This window comes from Phyllobates terribilis, unplaced genomic scaffold (assembly GCF_046119375.1).
Source record: "Phyllobates terribilis strain yellow unplaced genomic scaffold, ASM4611937v1 Scaffold_7__3_contigs__length_470593459, whole genome shotgun sequence".
Classification (NCBI taxonomy): Eukaryota; Metazoa; Chordata; class Amphibia; order Anura; family Dendrobatidae; genus Phyllobates; species Phyllobates terribilis.
This window is the reverse complement of record NW_027362767.1, coordinates 245,819,588-245,843,897: the sequence shown is the minus strand read 5'-3', so window position 1 is coordinate 245,843,897 and position 24,310 is coordinate 245,819,588. Positions and strand designations below refer to the sequence as shown.

Sequence of the window (24,310 nt, the reverse complement as noted above, 5' to 3'; positions counted from 1 at the left end):
GTTGTAGAGTCCGTCTCATGCTACCACAAGTGTGAAAGCACAACCAACCTTCAGAAGTGACCAAAACATCAGCCAGAAAGCATTGGTACTGAGATGTGGTCTGTGGTCCCCACCTGCAGAACCACTCCTTTATTGAGTGTGTCTTGATAATTGCCAATAGTTATGTTCTGCAACTACGAACTAAGGAATGGGAGGGAAAAGCTGTCCCTGCACTGAGACTCCACTTAAACCCTACGCTGGGGTGGGTGCCCTATTCCTTGTGAATAGCCCCACCGACGATCCTGCACTGAACTCAAACGAAGACCTGAAGGAAGGGGAAGGGAGTCCCTAAAAGATCTAAGGACTGGGAGCAAACACAGGTGACCTCCTAAAAGTGAAGTTAGTTGCAGAAACGAAGATTGAAGGCAACAAAACTGGTGGAACCAGAAGTCCCAGGATATCAATTGTCCTAAGCACAAAGAACTAACAAGGCAACTTAGCCAGAGCACAAGCGTAACAACACTGATGTCCAGCAAGGAATGGGAGACAGGTGCTGAGTAATAAAGAGTGAGGAGATCACGTGACCAAGACACCCAGCACCAGAGGAAAAGACTAGAAGCCAGCAAACCACAAAAAGATGGCCAAAAAGTAAAACAACAGATTCTAACAGTACCTCCCCTTTTATGAGGATCCTCCGGATCCTCTAGGCCTAACCTGACCAGGAAATCTCCTGTGAAAAGCCTTAATTAGCCTTGAGGCCGAGACATCCTCGGCCTTCACCCAGGAATTATCCTCGGGGCAGAAACCTCTCCAGGACACAAGATACTGTAATCTCCCTCTATGCCACCTGGAATCCAAAATGCGAGAAATCTCAAATTCACCGTCCTCATCAACAGTAGACTTCGCCTGCTTATCAGGCGTGTCCACCTTCTTAAGTAACGACATATGAAACACAGAATTAATCCTCCAGGATGAGGGAATGCCCAACTTCACCGCTGCCGAGTTGACAATCTGAACCACTTTGAAAGGGCCCACAAATTTAAGCCCCAGTTTTTTTTAGAAGGAATTTTCAAACGAAGATTGATTCCTAGAGGACAACCAAACCATGTCCCCAACAGCAAACAAGGACTCCTTTGTTTTTTTGTCAAAATATCTTTTTGATCTCCTGTTAGCCTCTTTAAGATTCAGGCGTACACTGGTCCAAACTCTCTCCAAAAAACTCTCTCAGAAAAATTGTCCTCCTCCGGTACAGCAGCCCAAACTTTGGAAAATGGACCAAAAGATGGATACCTGCCAGTACAACAAAAATAAAAGGAGAACACCCAGCCGAGGAAGAAGTATGATTATTAAGGGCAAACTCTGCAAGTGGTAGAAATTCCGACCACAGTTACTGATTGTCTGCCACAAAACATCGCAAAAACTGCTCAACATCCTGGTTCTTCCTTTCAGTCTGTCCATTGGACTCTGAATGATACCCCGATGAGAATGACAAATGAATTTTCAATCTGTCACAAAAAGCACGCCAAAAGCGAGCCACAAACTGTGGTCCTCTATCGGAAACAATGTCCGTGGGAACACCATGGAGCCTGACAGTCTCCTTCACAAAAGCCTTAGCAAGAGTCTTGGCGCAAGTTAACTTGTTGAACGGAGCCAGATGACATTTTACTAAACCGGTCCACAACAACCCAGATGACAGAAAAACCCTCCGATACAGGCAGATCGGGATAAAATCCATGGCAAGGTGCGTCCATGGCGAACTAGGAACTTCCAAGGGGCACAGCAACCCCGCAGCCGGAGTGTGAGAGGCGTTTGACCCAGCGCACACAGAACACTGACACACCCACATGATGACTTCTCTTTGCCACCCTAGCAACCAGAAACTTCGACCGATAGACTTCCTAGTTTCCGAAATCCCTGGGTAACCCGCCAACCAAGACTCATGACATTCAACAAACAAAGCTCTCCTCAAGGCTCTAGGCACAAGCAATTTACCATATGGAGTGTTAGTTGGTGCCGCACTCTGAGCTCCTAGGATTCTATTCTCCAACTCTGAATCCAATGCGGCCACCACCACCCCTCGCTGCAAAATACACTTCTCCCTCTCAGCATTCACCGCTGGAGAGAAACTACGAGACAAAGCGTCAGCCTTAACATTCTTTGTTCCCGGGACAAAGGTTACGGAAAAATTGAACCGGGCAAAAAACAGTGCCCACCTAGCCTGACGGGCATTCAAACGTTTAGCTGCGTCCAGATAAATCAAATTCTTATGATCAGTGAAAACCTGTATAGGATGTCGAGCCCCCTCCAAAAAATGTCGCCAATGCTCAAACGCGAGTTTAATAGCCAACAACTCACGATTCCCAACATCATAGTTGAGCTCTGTCTCAAAAAGTTTTTTGGAAAAGAAAGCACAGGGATGCACCCCATCCTCTCCCTCCTGGGACAGAACTGCCCCTAACCCTATAGATGAGGCATCCACCTCAACCAAAAATGGCTTGGTCTCATCCGTCTGGATAAGAACAGGAGCAGAGCTGAACCTCTTCTTGAGATACTCAAAAGCCTCAATAGCCTCAGTGGACTATTGGACTGTATTAGCACCCTTCTTGGTGAGATCAGTAATGGGTTTAGCAATGACAGAGAAATTCTTTATGAATTTCCTGTAATAAATGGCAAACCCCAAAAACCTCTGCACGGACTTCAAACCTTCAGGCCCTCGGCCACGCCAACACAGCCTGAACTTTCACCGGGTCCATCTCAAAACCATCACAAGAGACAAAGTAACCAAAAAAACTAAATTTTCGGGACAGCAAACTGACACTTCTCCAAAAACCCTGCAAAAATCCTGAATGGGTTCAGGTAACTCCCCCTTCACAACAGCCGCAATGTGAAAATTACAACACTTACCATAATACCCCTGACCCAGGATCTTATGAAACCAGATGACCAGTCCAGCAAAGGATTATGCACTTTTAACCAGGGCAACCCCAGGACGACCGGGGAAGGCAATTTAGCAAGTACAAATAAGTCAATCTGCTCCTGATGTTCCATATTCATACTAAGCGGAATTCCAGTGACCTTTCGAAGAATGCTCCCATGCTCCAGGGGAGTATTATCAATCGCCACCACAGGAAAAGGAGACGACAAAGGTTCAGAACTGAACTTATACTTTTCAAGAAATTGTTGATCAGTCAACTTAAGTGCAGAACTACAATCCACCATTACCTGAAACTCAATCGAACGACCCTGAAAAGTGGTATTACCAAAAAAAAAAAAACACCCCAGCAGAACGTAAAAACGCAATGCGAACGGGAGTGTTAATTCTACTGACCTTTTTTTTTTTTTTTTTTTCTTTCCTTAAGCGAACTTCGCATTGCTTTAAAAAAAATGATCAGCCTTAAAGCAGTACAAGCAAAGTCCCGCAGAGAACTTCCTGTCCCTCTCCTTGGAACGGGATGACATTGCCCCCACCTGCATAGGTTCTCCAGTGTCAGCAGAAATATCGTGAGAAACAGAATCCAGCAATATAGGAAACTTCTCCTCATTCTGTCTGGCCCTCAACCTTCTATCCACACGATAGCTAACCGCATGGCAACTTGTAAAGTATCAGGTGCAGGGAATGCAATGAGCAAATCTTTAACCTTTCACTCAAGCCGACCAGAAACAAACTTGAGTGCAGGGTCGTTCCACCTGACATCTGCAGACCATTGTCTGAACAGGGTGCAATAACTCTCAGCATCGAGAACCCTGTTTGAGACGACTGAGCTCTGCCTCAGCTGATGTAACCCGATCAGGATCATCATACAGCAAATCCATGGCATCAAAAAATGCCTCCACAGACCTCAAACAATGATCATCAGGAGACAAGGAAAACGTCCAGATTTGTGGTTCTTTACGCAATAGAGACATAATCATCCCTACACGCTGTAGTTCACTCCCAGAAGATCTAGGTCTGAGCCGAAAATACAACAAACAAGCACTTTTAAATGAAAAAAATTCCTGTCGTTTCCCCGAGAAACACTCAGGTAATCCTACAATCCTACCTTAGGTTCTTCATAGCATTCTGCAGGGTATTTACTCACGTACTGCTGAAGACCGGCAACCTGCAGAGTCAACCCTTGCAAGTGTTGAGCAAGCTCCTGGACGGTACTCATACTGAAGAAAACCCAGGGAGAGGAGAGGAAAAAAAATTATTTTTTTTTTTAAACGGGGCTGGACATACTGTTATGTTCTGCAACTAGGAACTAAGGAATGGGAGGGAAAAGCTGTCCTGCACTGAGACTCCGCTTAAACCCTACGCTGGGGTGGGTGCCCTATTCCTTGTGAATAGCCCCACCTGAAGATCCTGCACTGAACTCAAACGAAGACCTGAAGGAAGGGGAAGTGAGTCCCTAAAAGATCTAAGGACTGGGAGCAAACACAGGTGACCTCCTAAAAGAGAAGTTAGTTGCAGAAACGAAGATTAAAGGAAACAAAACTGGTGGAACCAGAAGTCCCAGGATATCAATTCTCCTAAGCACAAAGAACTAACAAGGCAACTTAGCCAGAGCACAAGCGTAACAACACTGATGTCCAGCGAGGAATGGGAGACAGGTGCTGAGTGATAAAGAGTGAGGAGATCACGTGACCAAGACACCCGGCACCAGAGGAAAAGACTAGAAGCCAGCAAACAAAAAGATGGCCGAAAAGTAAAACAGAGATTTTAACACCAATAATATCCATCTATTGTCTATTCCATTTGCACAACAGCATGTGAAATTGATTGTCAATCAGTGTTGCTTCCTAAGTGGACAGTTTGATTTCACAGAAGTTTGATCGACTTGGAGTTATATTCTGTTAAGTGTTCCCTTTATTTTTTTGAGCATTGTATATATCCCACTATAGACAATAGGTCAACAGGTGAAAGGATGAAGTAGGAAGTGCTTGAAATCCTTAGCACACCCCAACCCTAAAAAGATACGCAAAAGGCGCCCCTGCTTACCAACGCCTCACCCTGAAAAAATCTGTACGTGGCCCTACCTAAAAAAAAATATACTAAACCGCTTAAGAATTGCCATAAGAGCGTCATCAAACATCCACAGCTAAAGGCCAACAGAACGATATGAGGGATTTATAGTAGATTGATTGTGCCAACACAACAATAGGAAAGCTGGAATATATAAAATATGAAATCATAGTACCTCTAAATAAAAGTCCCTCAGGGCACATGCCCCCCCTTAGTCTTACAGGTCCATACATTTCCTCTTTGTAGATTCAGGGATCATTAAGTGACGACTAACAACATGCCAATCCATAAATCCATCCATAGAGGTGACCAGTGACTCTCCGCTGTGAATCGGGGCATCACTGTACAGGAGAGGGGGCACGCGCCCGAGACTTGTCATTTAGAAGTTTACAGATTTTTTTTTATTATTTCTTGTTTAGTTTTTTTTATTGTTCTAATATTTGCACCATCTATCTCCTATATGCCCCTCATATCGTTAGCATGCATATTCTCCTGTTCTGTGTTCGTCATTAATAGACCGTTGTGACTGGCCATCAGCTATGGGATGTTTGTTGCAGCACTTTAGGTGATTTCTTAGGTGGAACTGCAGAACCCTGCGTCCACTAGACGCCGGGGACCGGAAGACGCTGCGTCCACTAGAAGCCAGGGACCGGAGGACACAGGGAATTGATAACACTACATCTACTAGACACCAGGGACTGGAGGACGCTACTTCAATGAGACACCAGAGACACCCCGTAACAAATTGACACCAGAGACCCTGACCTGGTGAAATTGGTTACGGCTGGCACTGCTGCCACATTGAATGTGCTGTGAAGGGGTTAACCTCGTCCTCTATCCAGGGATTTACCTTGACGTTTCCGCAGAATTGTATTCCTCTGATAAAGGGCAGAGGACGCTCTGTCAAGCAGTATTAATCTCCTCGCTTCAGCTGGTTGATTTTCAATGTCAGCGAGAGATCGTTTTCATTACAAGTGCCAGAAAACTTGGTGTCAGAAATGTATTATCTGCGGGCAGGAAGGCTGGAAGCCATTTGTAAATGTTATTAAATCCCGCGTCGGCTTGTAATTGAGTCATATGCGACGGCTGCGTGGGTCTTACAGGACAGGCTGTGGCGCCCATGTACAATCATCCTACACATCTCTTCTACGGCGATCACACAGTCCTAGACAATGTTCTCATATACAGTGCGTACGGAAAGTATTCAGACCCCCTTTACATTTTTCACTCTTTGTTTCATTGCAGCCATTTGGTAAATTCTAAAAAGTTCATTTTTTTTCTCATTAATGTACACTCTGCACCCCATCTTGACTGAAAGAAAAACAGAAATGTAGAAATTTTTGCAAATTTATTAAAAAGAGAAAAACTGAAATATCATATGGTCATAAGTATTCAGACCCTTTGCTCAGTATTGAGTAGAAGCCCCTTTTAAGCTAGTACAGCAATGAGTCTTCTTGGGAATGATGCAACAAATTTTTCACCCCTGGATTTGGGGATCCTCTGCCGTTCTTCCTTGCAGATCCTCTCCAGTTCTGTTAGGTTGGATGGTGAACGTTGGTGGACAGACATTTTTCAGGTCTCTCCAGAGATGCTGGGCTCTGGCTGGGCCAGTCAAGAATGGTCACAGAGTTGTTCTGAAGCCACTGCTTTGTTATTTTAGCTGTGTGCTTAGGGTCATTGTCTTGTTGGAAGGTGAACCTTCGGCCAAGTCTGAGGTCCAGAGCACTCTGGAAGAGGTTTTCATGCAGGATACCTCTGTACTTAACCGCATTCATGTTTCCTTCAATTGCAACCAGTCATCCTGTCCCTGCAGCTGAAAAACACCCCCATAGCATGATGCTGCCACCACCATGTTTCACTGTTGAGATTATATTGGGCAGGTGATGAGCAGTGCCTGGTTTTCTCCACACATACCGCTTAGAACTTTTTGGTGATAATTCTATCTTCATCTCATCAGACCAGAGAATCTCATTTCTCATAGTCTGGGAGTCCTTCATGTGTTTTGAGCAAACTCTATGCGGGCTTTCATATGTCTTGCACTGGAGAGGCTTCCGTCGGGCCACTCTGCCATAAAGGCCCGACTGGTGGAGGGCTGCAGTGATAGTTGACTTTGTGGAACTTTCTCCCATCTCCCTACTGCATCTCTGGAGCTCAGCCTCAGTGATCTTGGGGTTCTTCTTTACCTCTCTCACCAAGGCTCTTCTCCCACGATTGCTCAGTTCGGCTGGACGGCCAGGTCTAGGAAGACTTCATGGGGTCTCAAACTTCTTCCATTTAAGGATTATGGAGGCCACTGTGCTCTTAGGAACCTTGAGCAATGCAGAAATTCTTTTGTAACCTTGGCCAGATCTGTGCCTTGCCACAATACCGTCTCTGAGCCCCTTGGGAAGTTCCTTTGAGCTCATGATTCTCATTTGGTCTGACATGCACTGTGAGCTGTGAGGTCTTATATAGACAGGTGTGTGCCTTTCCAAATCAAGTCCTATCAGTTTAATTAAACATATCTGGACTCCAATGAAGGAGTCGAACCATCTCAAGGAGGATCACAAGGAAATGGACAGCATGTGACTGAAATATGAGTGTCCGAGCAAAGGGTCTGAATACTTATGACCATGTGATATTTCAGTTTTTCTTTAACAAATTTGCAAAAATTTCTACATTTCTGTTTTTTTTCAGTCAATGAGAAAAAAAATGAACTTTTTAGAATTTACCAAATGGCAGCAATGAAACAAAGAGTAAAAAATGTAAAGGGGTCTGAATACTTTCCGTAACCACTGTATCTAGCTGCACATCACAGACACTCACCTGTATACAGCAATGCCGCGATCTCCAGTGGCGGCATCCAAGTCAACATCACGTGTTTTACCAGCAAATATGTGCACGTGCCCATTCGCCATCACACCTGGGCTCCAATAAGACACAAGCCTGTTCCGAAAACTCAGCAGATTACATTTAAAGTACTAAATAGACAAAGCAGATCCAACAGCAGCAGCTTGTTTATGGTTTCCAAATAAAATAAAAACCAAAAAGGTTACCCACCTTATTCTCCTGGTTTCAGTGCTGGTGCCGTGTTGCCACAAACCCATGGCGAGAATTCCTTATCACGGGACGCCACCATGTAGTCCTCGTCTTGACTGTGGACTGCCTCCAAGGACAACCAGGAAAATGTTTCAAGCAGATATGGAGAATCTCTAATAACGGATTACAATAAATTTTTACTTGCGTTCCCCTTTAAACCAGACACCATTGTCTTTGCCTCCCTGTGTATTCAAACCCCCATTATTCTGCCGCTGCGGACTCATCATTGATGAAGTCACACTAGGTAGAAAACGCCAGCACAAAATATACATTTCGCAGAGTGAATGGTTTAGGTACCACAAAATCTGTCTCACAATTCAGAAATTTCCACTTGCTGGATATAAAGTCATAAAATATGAAATGATGGCCAAGCATTGTGGACTGCTGGGGTCTCCAAGAGCTGCCGGACCCCCAGGATCACCTCTTCTCAGTTTTTGGTTGCATATTATTTTCTCCCTTTAAATAGGAAAAAAAATCCCAGTAGAGTGCCCCTTTAATTGCACTCAAATAATCGGATAATAAACATTGCATTCAAGGACTCTAGGACTGAAGATCAGCGTCACATAGACGAGCGTCCCCTTCTCCATACACAGAAGTATCTGGTGCTGAAGGGTCTGCTCCGCACCTGAAGCACTGGATGTAAACACTTGACAGCCATCTCCGACACTCGAGGGGTGGCTGCCACGCTCGACTCATTACTGGCGGCACTTCAGGGCAGACCGCTGCTGCCAACATCATACAAAATCAAGAAGAAAAAAAAAACAGCACGACACCACTTGAGTCATAAGACGAGCGTCTATGGCGGCTACAAGTTGCTCATCTGTAGAGCAGGTTTAGTGCACCATTTGTAGCAGAGATCAGCCATCTACCAGACAGCATATTGTGAGTGCTGCAGGCTGTCACAGCATGCTGGAATTGTAATAAAAGTTCACTATCATTACAACTTCACAAGCCTCCAAGCTAGAATTTGATTCAACTCTGTAAAGTTGACTCAATCTTTGCATTGTGTGTGCGCCACACTAAGCATGGAGAATAGAAAGAGAAGAGAACTCTCCGAGGACTTGAGAAACAAAATTGTAGAACAATATCAACAATCTCAAGGTTACAAGTCCATCTCCAGAGATCTTGATGTTCCTTTGTCCACGGTGCGCAACATAATCAAAAAGTTTCCAACCCACAGCATTGTAGCTAATCTCACTGGATGTGGATGGCAGACAAAAATTTATGAAACGAAGGATAGCCCGGATGGTGGATAAGCCGCCCCAATCAAGTTCCAAAGAAATCCAAGCTGTCCTGCAGGCTCAAAGTGCATCAATGTCAGTGCAAACTATCCGTCAACATTTGAATGAAACAAAACGCTATGGCAGGAGACACAGGAGGACCCCACTGTTGACACAGACATAAAAAGCTAGACTGCAGTTTGCCAAAATGTACATGAGTAAGACAAAACCCTTCTGGGAAAGCTTCTTGTGGACAGATAAGACCAAGATAGAGCTTTTTGGTAAAGCACATCATTCTACTGTTTACCGAAAATGGAATGAGGCACACAAAGAAAAGAACACAGTACCTATAGTCAAATATGGTAGAGGTTCAAGGATGTTTTGCTGCCTCTGGCACTAGGTGCCTTGACTGTGTGCAAAGTATCATGAAATCTGAAGATTTTCCAAAAATTTGGTGTTGTAATGTCCAGTGTCAGAAAGCTGGGTTTGAGTCCTCGGTCATGGGTAGTGATGAGCGAGCATGCTCATTACTCGAGATTTACAAGTATGCTCTGGTGTTTCCCCGAGTATCTTCAGCGTGCGTGGGTGTTATGTTTTAGTCGTGCTGTGTGCATGATTTGCGACTGTTTGACAGCTTTAATACATGTGAGGAATGCCTGTTTCTTTGGCATTCCTCACATGTATTAAAGCTGTCAAACAGTCGCAAATCAAGCACACAGCGCGACTAAAACATAACACCCGAGAACGCTGAAAATACTCGGCGAGCACTCGAGCATGCTCGCCGAAAGGGTTAGCAGAACATACTCGCTCATCACTAGCAATGGGTCTTCCAGCAGGACAATGACCACAAACATACTTCAAGAAACCCCCAGAAATGGAAGGAAACAAAGCGCTGGAGAGTTCTGAAGTGGCAGCAATGAGTCCAGATCTAAATCCCATTGATCATCTGTGGGGAGATATTAAAATTGCTGTTGGGAGAAGGCGCCTTCACATATGAGAGACCTGGAGCAGTTTGCAAACAGAGAGGGGTCCAACACTCCAGCTGAGAGGTGTAAGAAGCTTGTGGATGGTTATAGGAAGCGATTGATTGAAGGTATTTATCCCAAAGGGTGTGAAACCAAATATTAATTTGAGGATGCCAACAATTTTGCCCAGCATATTTTTTGGGGTTGTGTGTGAAATTATGTCCAATTTGCTTTTTTTTCTCTGTTTTCTCTGTTGTTCCAATACACACAAGGGAAATAAACATGTGTATAACAAAACATGTGGAATTGTAATAATTTTCTGGGAGAAATGCTTCATTTTCTGGAACAATTTCAAGGGGGCCAACACTTTCGGCCATGAGTGTATTTGCATATGTCTGTGCAGCCTGATCCTGCAAATCTACTCTCTTCCTACCAAAGTAAGGGTCAATGAGATGAAGATGCAGAAGCCCTTGATCCGCAGGGCGGCCATCTTTCCACCTCTATCCAGAACGTTCTCTCTCTCGCTCATTGATCCTTAGGAGGCTGCTGGGATTAGTAAATGAAATAATGGAGATGCTGGCGGGGCGTCCACCTCCATTAAAGATACACTTCCAGGACATTTTTAACGTGGCTTCCACTCAGGAGGTTTACAAGAGGTAAGAGGAGCGATGAGAGCCGCAGGGCGCTGACACAGCATTCGCTGCTTCCATTTCCACCATCTCTTTTTCATGAGCCACTTACGGTTTGATGGGCAGCAGGTCGGATTGTCAGCAGGACTGAGCGATATTATTATACGAGACACATGGGGCTATTACACGCTGGCCCAGACATGTATGTAATACACCGGAGGCTAATGCTATTGTGTGCTACATATATATGGCTGCCTGTATCAACCAACCAGAGCCCCCATCTCATATTTCTACCACTCTGATTGCCAGAACATTACTCTTCCTGTGTAATCACCATCATAGAGAGACACTAGTGTCGGACATATTCTGTATCCTAGGGGACATACGAGATGCCCATAGCAACCAATCAGATTACAGCTTTCATTTTTCACAGGCCCTTGGGAAAATGAAATTAGTGACCTGATTGGTTGCCATGGGCAACAGCTCTACTCTAGGTCTGCTCGATGTTCTCGTATTAGGCCTCATTTCTAATAATTTATCACAGATAAGGTTACATTATACACACACATCCTGGGGTCGTTGTTTTATTTTTTTTGTATTTTCTATAGCTTGAAAAACAGGATGAGCAACAATATGGCTGCCCAAGAGCTCCCACCTGGCTGTCCAGGAACCCTGAATGACAAATCCGCTATTACTAAGCCATGATGGCACCCAAGTTGTGCCTCTCTTACGTTATGTTGGTGTTTGTACCGGTCCAAGAGCCGTTCTTGGTTTATGGGCTGTAACCGAGTGTATGAACATGTACAGATCACAATTAGGTGGGGGAAGGGGAAATCTTCCGTAATGATTCTCAGCGAGGCAAAACACTCGGGCTCTGTTCACATCACGCTTAGAGCTGTGCCCAGAGGATCTCCCACTGTATACCGGTGGCAGACGGCTATGATGTATCCTGAGGCACAGACATCTGTAGGCTCATATTCATATATTATTTATACACACACATACGTACGTGTAAATGGATCGGAAAGTGAGGAAGACTCTTATATAGTGAAAAAGGCAATGTCAAAATGTAACTGGACAGACAAACGCCAAAGGACATCATTTTGGCCTCCATTGGGAGAATGGAGCCTTTATAGATACACTACAAGTATACAGTGGGTACGGAAAGTATTCAGACCCCCTTTACATTTTTCACTCTGTTTCATTGCAGCCATTTGGTAAATTCTAAAAAGGTTATTTTTCCCTCATTAAAGTACACTCTGCACCCAATCTTGACTGAAACAAAAAACAAATGTAGAAATTTTTGCAAATTTATTAAAAAAGAAAAACTGAAATATCACATGGTCATAAGTATTCAGACCCTTTGCTCAGTATTGAGTAGAAGCCCCTTTTGAGCTAGTACAGCCATAAGTCTTCTTGGGAATGACGCAACAAGTTTGTCACACCTGGATTTGGGGATCCTCTGCCGTTCTTCCTTGCAGATCCTCTCCAGTTCCGTTAGGTTGGATGGTGAATGTTGGTGGACAGCCATTTTCAGGTCTCTCCAGAGATGCTCAATTGGGTTTAGGCCAGGGCTCTGGCTGGGCCTGTCATGTATGGTCACAGAGTTGTTCTCAAGCCACTCCTTTGTTATTTTAGCTGTGTGCTTAGGGTCATTGTCTTGTTGGAAAGTGAACCTTCGGCCAAGTCTGAGGTCCAGAGCACTCTGGAAGAGGTTTTCATCCAGGATATCTCTGTACTTGGCCGCATTCATGTTTCCTTTAATTGCAACCAGTCATCCTGTCCCTGCAGCTGAAAAACACCCCTATAGCATGATGCTGTCACCATCATGTTTCACTGTTGGAATTGTATTGGGCAGATGATGAGCAGTGCCTGGTTTTCTCCACACATACCGCTTAGAATTATCACCAGAAAGTTCTATCTTCATCTCATCAGACCAGAGAATCTCATTTCTCATAGTCTGGGAGTCCTTCATGTGTTTTGAGCAAACTCTATGCGGGCTTTCATATGTCTTGCACTGAGGAGAGGCTTCCGTCGGGCCACTCTGCCATAAAGGCCCGACTGGTGGAGGGCTGCAGTGATAGTTGACTTTGTGGAACTTTCTCCCATCTCCCTACTGCATCTCTGGAGCTCAGCCACAGTGATCTTGGGGTTCTTCTTTACCTCTCTGACCAAGGCTCTTCTCCCACGATTGCTCAGTTCAGCTGGACGGCCAGGTCTAGGAAGACTTCTGGTGGTCCCAAACTTCTTCCATTTAAGGATTATGGAGGCCACTCTGCTCTTAGGAACATTGAGCAATGCAGAAATTCTTTTGTAACCTTGGCCAGATCTGTGCCTTGCCACAATTCTGTCTCTGAGCTCCTTGGGCAGTTCCTTTGAGCGCATGATTTTCATTTGGTCTGACATGCACTGTGAGCTGTGAGGTCTTTTAGAGACAGGTGTGTGCGTTTCCAAATCAAGTCCTATCAGTTTAATTAAACACAGCTGGACTCCAATGAAGGAGTAGAACCATCTCAAGGAGGATCACAAGGAAATGGACAGCATGTGACTTAAATATGAGTGTCTGAACAAAGGGTATGACCATGTGATATTGCAGTTTTTCTTTTTTAATAAATTTGCAAAAATTTCTACATGTCAGTTTTTTTTTAGTCAAGATGGGGTGCAGAGTGTACTTTAATGAGAAAATAATGAACTTTTTAGAATTGACCAAATGGCTGCAATGAAACAAAGTGAAAAATTTAAAGGGGTCTGAATACTTTCTGTACCCACTGTATGTGATGTGAACAGAGCAATCACCTTCCTCACTTAAAAAAACGTCAGCAAAAGTTGGCACATTATTTATTAACCTAAATGCATGTATTTGGAGCTTACAAAAAAATCATTTTTACAATTGGGAGTCATTAAATATTTGTCACCACTTGGCTTGTGCAGGCTTTGTTTTCCTGCACATTTAACTTTGATGTGGTCAGTGGTCATAAATCAGCCGAGAAGAGCTCAGTAAAAGTCAGACACGAGTTAAAAACTCCCTATCAGACATGAGGTCACTGACTGAACCCCAGGTAATCTTATTCTGTAGCCTACAATAGAAAGTGCAACACAGAGGGGTGTAAAAGGCAAATGGGATATTTTTTTAATAGAAACCCAAATAGCAAAAATTGTTTCAACCTCAAATACAAACATTGAAAAAAAAAAGTCCCCAAAGGTGAACAGCCCTTTTAAAGTAGTTTAATATATAGATAACTTATTCATGGGATGGGGCATGAATTGAGGAGAATCGATTAGCACGTCCCATTCCATCGGCCATGACAGTGGTCTGTGGCCACTACACGTGAGCAGGAGTGCTACCCCTTACCTTCGTGTCCGCAGCTTCTCTTTGGTTAGCCTGGCACAATGTCACCGTTGTGGTGTGATGTCACTCCAGGATGTCTAATCAAAAGAAGGGCCGCAGATAACATGCACCAGTGGCTCCAATCAGACCACTGTCATGGCCGACTTAAATGGTTCGTGTGAAGCATTTGGCAATAACTCTAGTCATCAAAATCAGATTGATAGAGGTCCAACAGCCTGCACTCCCACAAGGTCCTGTGAGAGCTGTTTTGCTGTATACAGCAGTGGCCACTACATACTGGATGGAGCAGCGTTTTGCAACTTTGATCAGTGTTGACATCCGGCCATTACTGAAGCTGGTAACAGCTGATCAGTGATTGTGCCGGAGATCTGTCCCCACCAATCTGATATTGGCGACTTATCCCATGGAAAGGTCGCCAATATATTCTGACTGGACACCCCTTTAACAGCCAGGAATGGACACTAGATAATTACCATCCTGTAATAAAAAAGGACTTAAAAAAAAGAAAAAATGTTATTTGCATAATTAACCTTATTATTACATAGCATTAAAGGGGATTATAATAAATATATGTATAGAGTAATGTGCAAACGTTTTAGGCAAGTGTGCAAGAAATGCTGCAAAGTAAGAATACTTTTCAAAATAGAAGTGTTAATCAATTCTAAGGCTGTGTGCCCACGATGCGTTTTTTAAGCGTTTCCGCAGCGGCAAAAACGCTGCAGAAATGCTTAAAAAATGCATGGTAGAAGGTCTGCCATGTTCCCCAATGATAATCCGCATGTGCTGTGCACATGCTGCGGAAATTTTCGCTGCGGATTATCACTGCGGAAAAAAACGCAGTACTACCAATTATTTTGCAAAAGTGCTACGTTTTCGCCGCCATTGACTTGCATTAGAACGCATGGAATCCGCATCACTGTATATGTAGAGGAGCATTCCACGCGTTACAATGTGCGGATGGTACCCGGGTGTAGAGGAGAGGGGACTCTCCTCTGGACCCGGGTACCATAGAAACTGTGAAAAAAAGAATAAAATAAAAAATAAATATGATACTTACCTTCTGGCGGCCCCCGGTGCACTCCTCCTCTCATGCAGGCAAATAGTGATGGACTGAAGGACCTGCGCTGATGTCATAGTCATGTGACGGGTCACGCGACGCCGACAGGTCCTTCAGTGCAGTGTACCGCGATCTGCCGGCAGTCAGCACCGAGTGAAGCCATCGGAGGGCAAGTATAGATTTATTTTTTATTTTTATACATTCTCTCGGGTCACACTATATAAATACATGCCTTTTTCATGGATTTATACAGTGTGACCAAGTTGTCAAGCACTGTCCAAGTGATGCTAAAATTGCTTGGAAAGAGCTTGTCAACCCGCATTCGTAAATGCATGTGAAGAAAGCTTCACATCCGCATGTCCCTGGCAGGAAAAACGCATGTACAATCCGCATGCATTTTTTCTGCCAGGGGAGATGCATTTCTGCATCGTGGGCACATAGCCTTATAGTTATAATTGTGCAGGAGTTTTGAAGGAACTCGGTAGAAAGTTGTCCCAAACATGTTGGAGAACTGACCCCAGATCTTCTGTGGATGTCACTTGTGCAAATCCTTCGGTGTCTTCCTGTGATCCCAGACAGACTGGATGATGTGAGATCAGGGATCTGTGGGGGCCGGATCATATCTTCCAGGACTCCTTGTTGTTAATGACATTGGCTGGATGTTTGGGGTCGATGTTCTGCAGTGGAATACATTTGCAACCAGACACCTCCCTGATGGTAGTACATGATTGGCTCCAAGTTTATTCTGCAGCAGGACAACGACCCTAAACATCCAGCCAATGTCATTATAAACAAGGGAACCTGGAAGTGATGATCCTTCCCCCACAGATCCCTGATCTCATATCATCCAGTCTGTCTGGGATCACATGAAGAGACAGAAGGATTTGCACAAGTGACATCCACAGAAGATCTGTGGTCAGTTCTCCAAGATGTTTGGAAAAACCTCCTGCAGAGTCCCTTAAACTGTATGTAAGTAACAAGTGACCGAGAAGAAGCGATGAAGGCAAAAGGCAGTCACCAGATACTGATGGGATTTAGATTTCTTTTTTGTTCATTCACTTTAAATTTTGCGATTTGAAAAAATGAACTATTAACACTCCTCTATTAAAACTATTCTTACGTGGCAGTGTTTTTCCACACCTGTATAAAACTTTTGCACAGTACTGTATATTCATGTGTATATACACACACTACATCACCCCCTTGTGGTATTCTGGTGTAGCGCCTCTTACAAATTCCTGCTTCATACAGAGACATGGGGGGTCGGCAGGATTGTAAGAACACGAGTCCCCATGTAATATCATTGCTTACAAGAAAATGTATCCGGCATATGCGGCTTGTACTCCTACGGCGTAGACTGTCATGATCGTCTGCATTGTGCTGTAATGTAAGGAATGACGGGTACAGATATGATATCTTCTCTGTCATGATACAATTATTATTGAGAGTCTATATAAAAATAAGAAATGTCTACCGCCTCCTCCTTGTCAAGTCACTGTCTTCTCACCAGGAGCAGGAGACACGGATTTGTCCTGATCCTCCGGCGGGCCTGTGCCATCCCCTGTTATACCGTCGTCCATCAACAGTTCCAGAGCCTCTTCACCAACCAGCCGACGAACCTTCTCTCCTTTAGCAGCCAAGATTTCCTCAATATTCCTTCAGTGCAGAATGATGAACATATATTAACATATGAGCTAAAACACCGCACATCACACCGTAAGAAACCTCCCGATATAACGTACATAATAAGGGGCCCAATATGCACATGTATATGTAAATTAGGTTTTATTGTGACCCTCAGACTACAGTGGGCTGTGCACCCCTGCTTTACATAGAAGTAGCAGTACAGTCATTTCACATTTTATCCTCTAGGTGGTGCTGTTGTCTATGGAAAATATCCATAGTGTCTGCAAATGCACATAGTAACACATCTCTCCTCCTTCCAAGAACTGTAACTAATTTTTCCTTAGGCACAGTGGTATGAGGTTTGTTATTATGCAGGACAATTTGTAGCTTTGAATGACATCATTTATTAAATCATATAATGTACTGAAAAAAACAGGAAAAAAAATCCAAGTGTGAAATTGTGAGAAAATGTCATGTTTTAAATTATTACTTTATTTTCGAATAGGGAAAAGGGGTAGATTTAAACTTTTATATATTTTTAAATAAACTTTTTGATTTATTTTTTTAGTTTATTTATTTTAGGAGACTTGACCTTGCAATAGTTTGATCAGTTGTTCTATATACTGCAATTCCAGTTTTGCAGTATGTCATAAAAAAAATAAAATCACAGACTCCTATGAATCCAAGCCTGTGACTAAGCTCAAAGGAGCAAGAGGACAACGACAGGGGCCTCCAGCAATGTTCTGTCCGTCCATTACTCTCAAAGACTTCCGTGGAGGGGGCTGTATACAATCACAGACACCTGTACATTTAATCCTATGGGGAGAGATACTGCCGTGATTCAGCTTATTAGGGTGGCAGGACCCCTCTTCTTCTTGGGGTCACCACTTACAGGGCCTTTGTGGTATATTCAGCGCATTATCACAGCACAAATAATACACTGACATGGAAATAAGACTTTAAAAAAGGGGTTTTCCACTTTTAAAAAAGTGGATCCCCATCCACCCCGGGTCGGCATCAACTTTCCACCACAGCTCTAGTCTCAATTAACTTGGCTGCGGCGATGATATGTCGACAGCTCACATCACCGCTGCAGCCAATCACTGAACTCCATGGATTTGCGTTTGACTGCACAAGCTGCTGAGGTTAGTAACTGTCTGCAGCGGTGAAGTGAGCTGACAATGTGACATCACCGCTGCAGCAAAAACTTAGACTGGAGTATGGAGTAGTGGTGGAGAACCGGCACTCGACCCGGCAAGGGGAGAGTACTCTATTTTCTAACTACTTCCTGAAGGGTTGGGGTGCGCATTTCTAAAAGTGGAAAACCCCTATAACAGGGGGCAACATGACTAGTACCCTGGGTGGGAACCCTCTGTGTGTAGTAATAGGGGTACAGCTGTACAGCACACCTTACCTCTTCCCGTCCAGATCAGAGAACCAGCCCAGATTATCGGCGATGATGTGGTGGTTCTGGCAGCCGGGACACCTCACAATTACCACACCGCTCTGATACGCCGACTTCGAAATCTTTTTCATGGATCTCGTTGAACAAACCTGAATAAAAATAATAAAATAGACAAGATCCATATTGCAAGGGTTGCACTGTCCATTAGGCACCGTCCTGTGTGTGTGGGGGGGGGGGGGCGACATTTATCCGCCACCGTCCTGTGTGTGTGGGGACAGGGAGGGGCAACGTCTAGCCGGCACCGTCCTTTGGGGGAGTGGGGGCGATGTCTAACCGGCACCGTCCTGGGGGGGGGGGGGGGGGCGAAGTCTAGCCGTCACCGTCCTGTGGGGGGGGGGGCGAAGTCTAGCCGGCACCGTCCTGTGGGGGAGGGGGGGGGGGGCACGTCTAGCCGGCACCATCCTGTGGGGGGGTGGGGGGCCACGTCTAGCCGGCACTGTCCTGTGGGGGAGTGGGGGGCCACGTCTAGCCGGCACTGTCCTGTGGGGGAGTGGGGGGCCACGTCTAGCCAACACTGTCCTGTGGGGGAGTGGGGGGCCACGTCTAGCCAACACTGTCCTGTGGGGTGGGGCGACGTCTAGCCGGCACTGTCCTGTGGGGGAGCGACGTCTAGCCAACACTGTCCTGTGGGGGAGTGGGGGGGGGGCGACGTCTAGCCGGCCCGTCCTGTGGGGGAGTGGGGGGGCGACGTCTAGCCGGCACCGTCCTGTGGGGGAGTGGGGGGGCGACGTCTAGCCGGCACCGTCCTGTGGGGGGGCCACGTCTAGCCGACACCGTCCTGTGGGGGAGTGGGGGGGGGCCACGTCTAGCCGGCACCGTCCTGTGGGGGAGTGGGGGGGGGCCACGTCTAGCCGGCACCGTCCTGTGGGGGAGTGGGGGGGGCCACGTCTAGCCGGCACCGTCCTGTGGGGGAGTGGGGGGGGGCCACGTCTAGCCGGCACCGTCCTGTGGGGGAGTGGGGGGGGGCCACGTCTAGCCGGCACCGTCCTGTGGGGGAGTGGGGGGGGGCCACGTCTAGCCGGCACCGTCCTGTGGGGGAGTGGGGGGGGCCACGTCTAGCCGGCACCGTCCTGTGGGGGAGTGGGGGGGGCCACGTCTAGCCGGCACCGTCCTGTGGGGGAGTGGGGGGGGCCACGTCTAGCCGGCACCGTCCTGTGGGGGGCCACGTCTAGCCGGCACCGTCCTGTGGGGGAGTGGGGGGGGCACGTCTAGCCGGCACCGTCCTGTGGGGGAGTGGGGGGGGCACGTCTAGCCGGCACCGTCCTGTGGGGGAGTGGGGGGGCCACGTCTAGCCGGCACCGTCCTGTGGGGGGCCACGTCTAGCCGGCAGTGTCCTGTGGGGGAGTGGGGGGCCCACGTCTAGCCAACACTGTCCTGTGGGGGAGTGGGGGGGCCACGTCTAGCCGGCACCGTCCTGTGGGGGGCCACGTCTAGCCGGCAGTGTCCTGTGGGGGAGTGGGGGGCCCACGTCTAGCCAACACTGTCCTGTGGGGGAGTGGGGGGGGGGGGGGCGACGTCTAGCCGGCACTGTCCTGTGGGGGAGTGGGGGGGCCACGTCTAGCCGGCACCGTCCTGTGGGGGGCCACGTCTAGCCGGCACTGTCCTGTGGGGGAGTGGGGGGCCCACGTCTAGCCGGCACTGTCCTATGGGGGCCCACGTCTAGCCAACACTGTCCTGTGGGGGAGTGTGGGGGGGGGGGGCGACGTCTAGCCGGCACCGTCCTGTGGAGGAGTGGGGGGCGACGTCTAGCCGGCACCGTCCTGTGGGGGAGTGGGGGGCGACGTCTAGCCGGCACTGTCCTGTGGGGGGAGTATTCTGTTATTACTTTGGGGGGCGCTCTCTCCTTCCTGCACTCTTCTGCAGGGAGCGCCACCCACTAGGCTCTTAGTCTGGTGTTATTTTGCGGTGGCACGCTCTGTCAGGCACCATTCTGCAGGGGGCGCTCTTCCCTACCTTGCAGGTGTAGAAGAGCTGGTAATGGGAGGTCTGGACCTTCCCCACACACTGGGCGCCGGGGGCAGCTCCCTGGGTACAGAGACTTCTCCATGTTGCAGCCTGGTGGTGCTCGGGCACAGGTAACAGCGGGCGGTGGAGACACTTCTCTGTGTGCGCCCCCAGGAATGTCTTCCCCAGCCCCCTCCCGACACGGGCAGCTAAAGCCCCGCTGCAGACCACCAGCCTCCAACTCCCGGCTGTCAGCATGTCCCGAGCACTGTTATCAGCACATGACGGGATGTTGCCGCTCTGCGGGCGGAAGTATAAATCCGCCATCTTTGTTGAGGGCACAGAAGTTTTGCTCTTAACCCCTCCCTGGCTGGACAGTACCATGTTTCTGCTGTAGAGACTTGCTCTGTCTCTGTGTGTAATATAACAATGTTCTATATATAAACTAAGCTATAACTGTGCGGATACAGTAAATTTGCCCCTTGCTGTGTGTGTACTACAACTCTAATTATGCTATGGCAGTGTGATGATACACGACTACTTCTATATGGAATTGTCTTTTAATTCAGATGCGATCACGTGTGTTTTTGTTGCCGTATGATAACCGGGAGGTATTACAATGTCCATGTAATTTTTAATAAATGACAGGCCTTAAAGAGGTCACAGCGGGGGTCCCCCATCCCCCGGGGTAAGGCTTCTTATGGTTGAGACTACATCGGTTGCTCGGCCAAATATCGCAGTGTAATGCAGGTGAACGTCTCTTTATGGCTGAAAGGGTCTGGGATAAGCAAGTCACAAAATGTGAGCCCACTTGGATTTTTTCCCAGTCGCCCTGTGACCCCATTCACTTGTATTATGTTGCATCATGCAGCCATTTTTTGCTACTTGACCTGTGTCCTGGCCAAAGTGGCCGTATAGCCCCGGATCTACAACTGGAGTCAGTGACTGTGGTATGTAACAGTGCACCGCACCATGGTATATGGCAGAGATACATCAGGTAATGCTCCACCCTCCGCTAAGAAAACTGAGATGTGATAATTACTGGACCGGTTCCTCTATTTGTCCAGGGCTGTATAGGAGCATGTGCGACCTCGGCTGCCCTATAAACTCCTCCTGGTCGGGTCGCTCTGCCACGCTGGAGCTTAGTAGGGTCCTCCACCAATCAAACACTTATCACCTATACAAGTTGTGGAGTACCCCTTTATGTCCACAGACTATTAACAATCCTGCACTTTGCAGGTCCAATATAGGAGGACATACATATATATAAGCGGGTTGTTTGGTGAAGATGACCTCTAGACAGGTTTCTCTCGAGCCCTCGTCTGGTGCTTCTGTAACGTGGCGCGAAGCGGTAGCCATGGGCTAGGTACTCGTCTTTCACTCCTCGGCACGCTAATTGCAGATGGGGGTCCTGGCTGGGTGTGTGGACTTTGTCTATGGGGACGTTACGCCCTTGCAGGCCGCAAACTACCACTGACTTTGGCTTGCCAGGACCTGATGTCGGAAAGTTCAATCAGGGAGATCACCAGTCCAAAATAAAGTCTTTTATTACACATCTATTTGATGGGAACTAGGTACAATAGATAGCAGGTGTATAACTTCACCAATATTTAATTTACAACACGGAGCATCTTCACACTCAGTTTATTTACTTCTTCCAAATGTACTCGTTTCTGCCTCCAGTAGTCCCGTTTCCTTCATCACACCCCAGCACGATACTACAGATCAGTAAGTGGGGGTCCTATTCTCAACTCACGGTTCTGCATTCCCTCTTCCTCTTAAAGGAACTAGTTTGCCAATATGGCCAGTACTTGGCTTCTCAGCTGACTGACGCCTTGGAACTCCTTGCCAGGGCCATTCTCTTCATCTCATGTTCTCTGTTCCGTCCTGGCACGTTTCTGCTCTGAGTTATGAACTCGGGGCTGTACAGCTAGGCGTTCTGTCTCAGGACCCGTCTCCAGTTCCTCCCCCTCTCCTTCTATCGCTTTTCCTTCCTCTACTCCAGATCTCCGTCTCCACTCATTTTGTGGACACCCAACTCATGCGGCTCTGCTGACTAGTCAGACCTTAGGTCTGCTTCTACTGCAAACTGGGCCCCTGACAGTAAGCAGTCTCTGTCCCTTCACCTTAGCCCCTTAGACGTGCTTTACCCGGAGTGTTCCTTTATTGCACAATGCGATATCCCTACTATAAAATGAGCTTTGCCTCCCTTCTTCGTGCAATTTATTTTTCCCATTTGTCGAGTGAAGCTCCAGAACACGGCTGCATCAGGAACGCTTTATTCTCTGTAGTACAGATTAGTTTTACTATAAAAATAGAGTATAAAAATATGAAACACTTTATACGACCAGTACATCGGTGTCCGGGTCCTGTACAGAACGGCTGCCACTGTCACAAAGAAAGCACACGTCATAACATTGCTATGCTCCTAAACAGATGTGAACAGGATAGCGGGCAATGATGGCAGCCGTGCCCTTGGTTCTCATGACCGTTCAGGGTGTCAGTCTGTCAGTGAATCACAATGAGGTGTCGGAACAATGTGTAGGCTTCTCTCTGAGGAGATGATGGCAGTGGTTGGGTTGAAGGCTTCCAGAATTGGTCCATGCGTTAACCTAGTCCTGCCACCTTTCCTAGTGACACAAGTCAGGAGAAAAATGAGATGTGGCAGCCTCCAAACAGTTCTGACACCATTGTCCATCATCCAAGCATCTTGCTATTTACTAAGGGAGGAGCGGGTGCTATGGCGTACCGTCGGTCTCACTTCCTGAGGTGTAGTCTTCTACTTCTGGGTGTGATTTCTTTATCCTCAGGGCACCTTGTCTGAAAGATAAAAATGAACGGCTGCTATATCACCGTGTCAGGGTGACTAATATACAGCGGACGGGGAGGGTGCTATACGTTACCTGCGGCTTCGATCTGAGCTGGTATACACTTTTGTTTTGGTTTTGAGTGCCAATTCTCCATTCAAAAGACCATGTGCCTGGACAGGATGGGAGGGTGTTATAGGAACATGTCTGAATATTGTATGACTAAGGAGATACATCCAATATCAAGGTTTTCCTATCAAAGCCCAAAAATCTATAAAGAAGATCTCAGTGTTCCCTAAATGTAACAGCAGAAGAAATAGCCCCAATCTGGGTGGTTATTGTCATGGTGGAAACTCTAGCCAGAACATCTTCATCAGCATTACTCCCTGCTTAGAGGAGCAGCTGCAGGTCAACGAGGCTTCGATTCTAGAACAATGGAAGTCAGGAGCTCCGAGCAGGGTTATAATGCTACGGGGTCTATGCTCCCCAACAGCCATGGAGTTACTGTTCTAGAATCTGAAAGTCTCCAGCCAACGGTGTTCTAGATTCTCTATGCATCAGAGACACTTTACTGTTCTAGATTATTCATGTATTATAATACTGTGGTTCTAAATACTTTATTCACCAAAGATCTTTGTTCTAGAGTTTGCATATATCAAAGCACTATTATGGTTCAACTGTTAATATATCAACACACCATTATTCTAGATTCTTTATACATCCGCCCACCATTGTTCTAGATTCTATAAGGGCCATTTTAGCCAATTCGTAAGGGCTGATTCACCAAACAGTTCGAGTCAGAAATCTGGAGTAAATAATGTGAAATGTTGCAATGTTGCTATGCAAAAATTGTGCGACTTTTGGTGTTTTTACACCAGTTCCAGTAATTTTTTGGGAAATGGACAGAGCTAAGTGGACAAATGTAAAAAACACACAGAAGTGGCATAAATTAAGATAGAAATGTACTGCAGTCCACGATCGGAGGACAGACCTGTCTCTGACACATATCCCTCAATGAATATGACTCCAGCTGACTCCATCACCAAAGGAGCAGAAAACACAAGTTTTGATAAATCGACCCCTTTATGTTTCATTATGCTTCTAGACTGTTAATGTATCGGCATACTATTGTTCTATATTCCTGATGTATCAGACCACCATTGCTCTAGACTCTGCGTGTAGCAGAATG

At 46.5% G+C, this 24,310-nt stretch overlaps 1 protein-coding gene across 9 annotated transcripts in view; it reads right to left on the bottom strand.

The window, feature by feature from the left end:
• Nucleotides 1-24,310, bottom strand: part of CARD9 (caspase recruitment domain family member 9) — a 173,761-nt gene that overhangs the window by 114,583 nt on the left and 34,868 nt on the right. For 5 of the 9 annotated variants that reach the window (XM_073640127.1, XM_073640128.1, XM_073640129.1 and 2 more), the window contains 3 exons: nt 18,320-18,459; nt 16,787-16,935; nt 8,021-8,172 (listed from right to left, as the gene is read on the bottom strand). In XM_073640127.1, coding sequence (XP_073496228.1) covers nt 8,036-8,172; nt 16,787-16,935; nt 18,320-18,459 — 426 coding nt within the window. In that variant the 3' untranslated portion in view covers nt 8,021-8,035. Of the gene's footprint in view, nt 1-8,020; nt 8,173-16,178; nt 16,660-16,786; nt 16,936-18,319; nt 18,460-21,843; nt 23,135-23,217; nt 23,295-24,310 lie in introns of those variants that run through there. The other 4 variants (XM_073640131.1, XM_073640130.1, XM_073640133.1 and 1 more) reach the window with 4 other exon arrangements.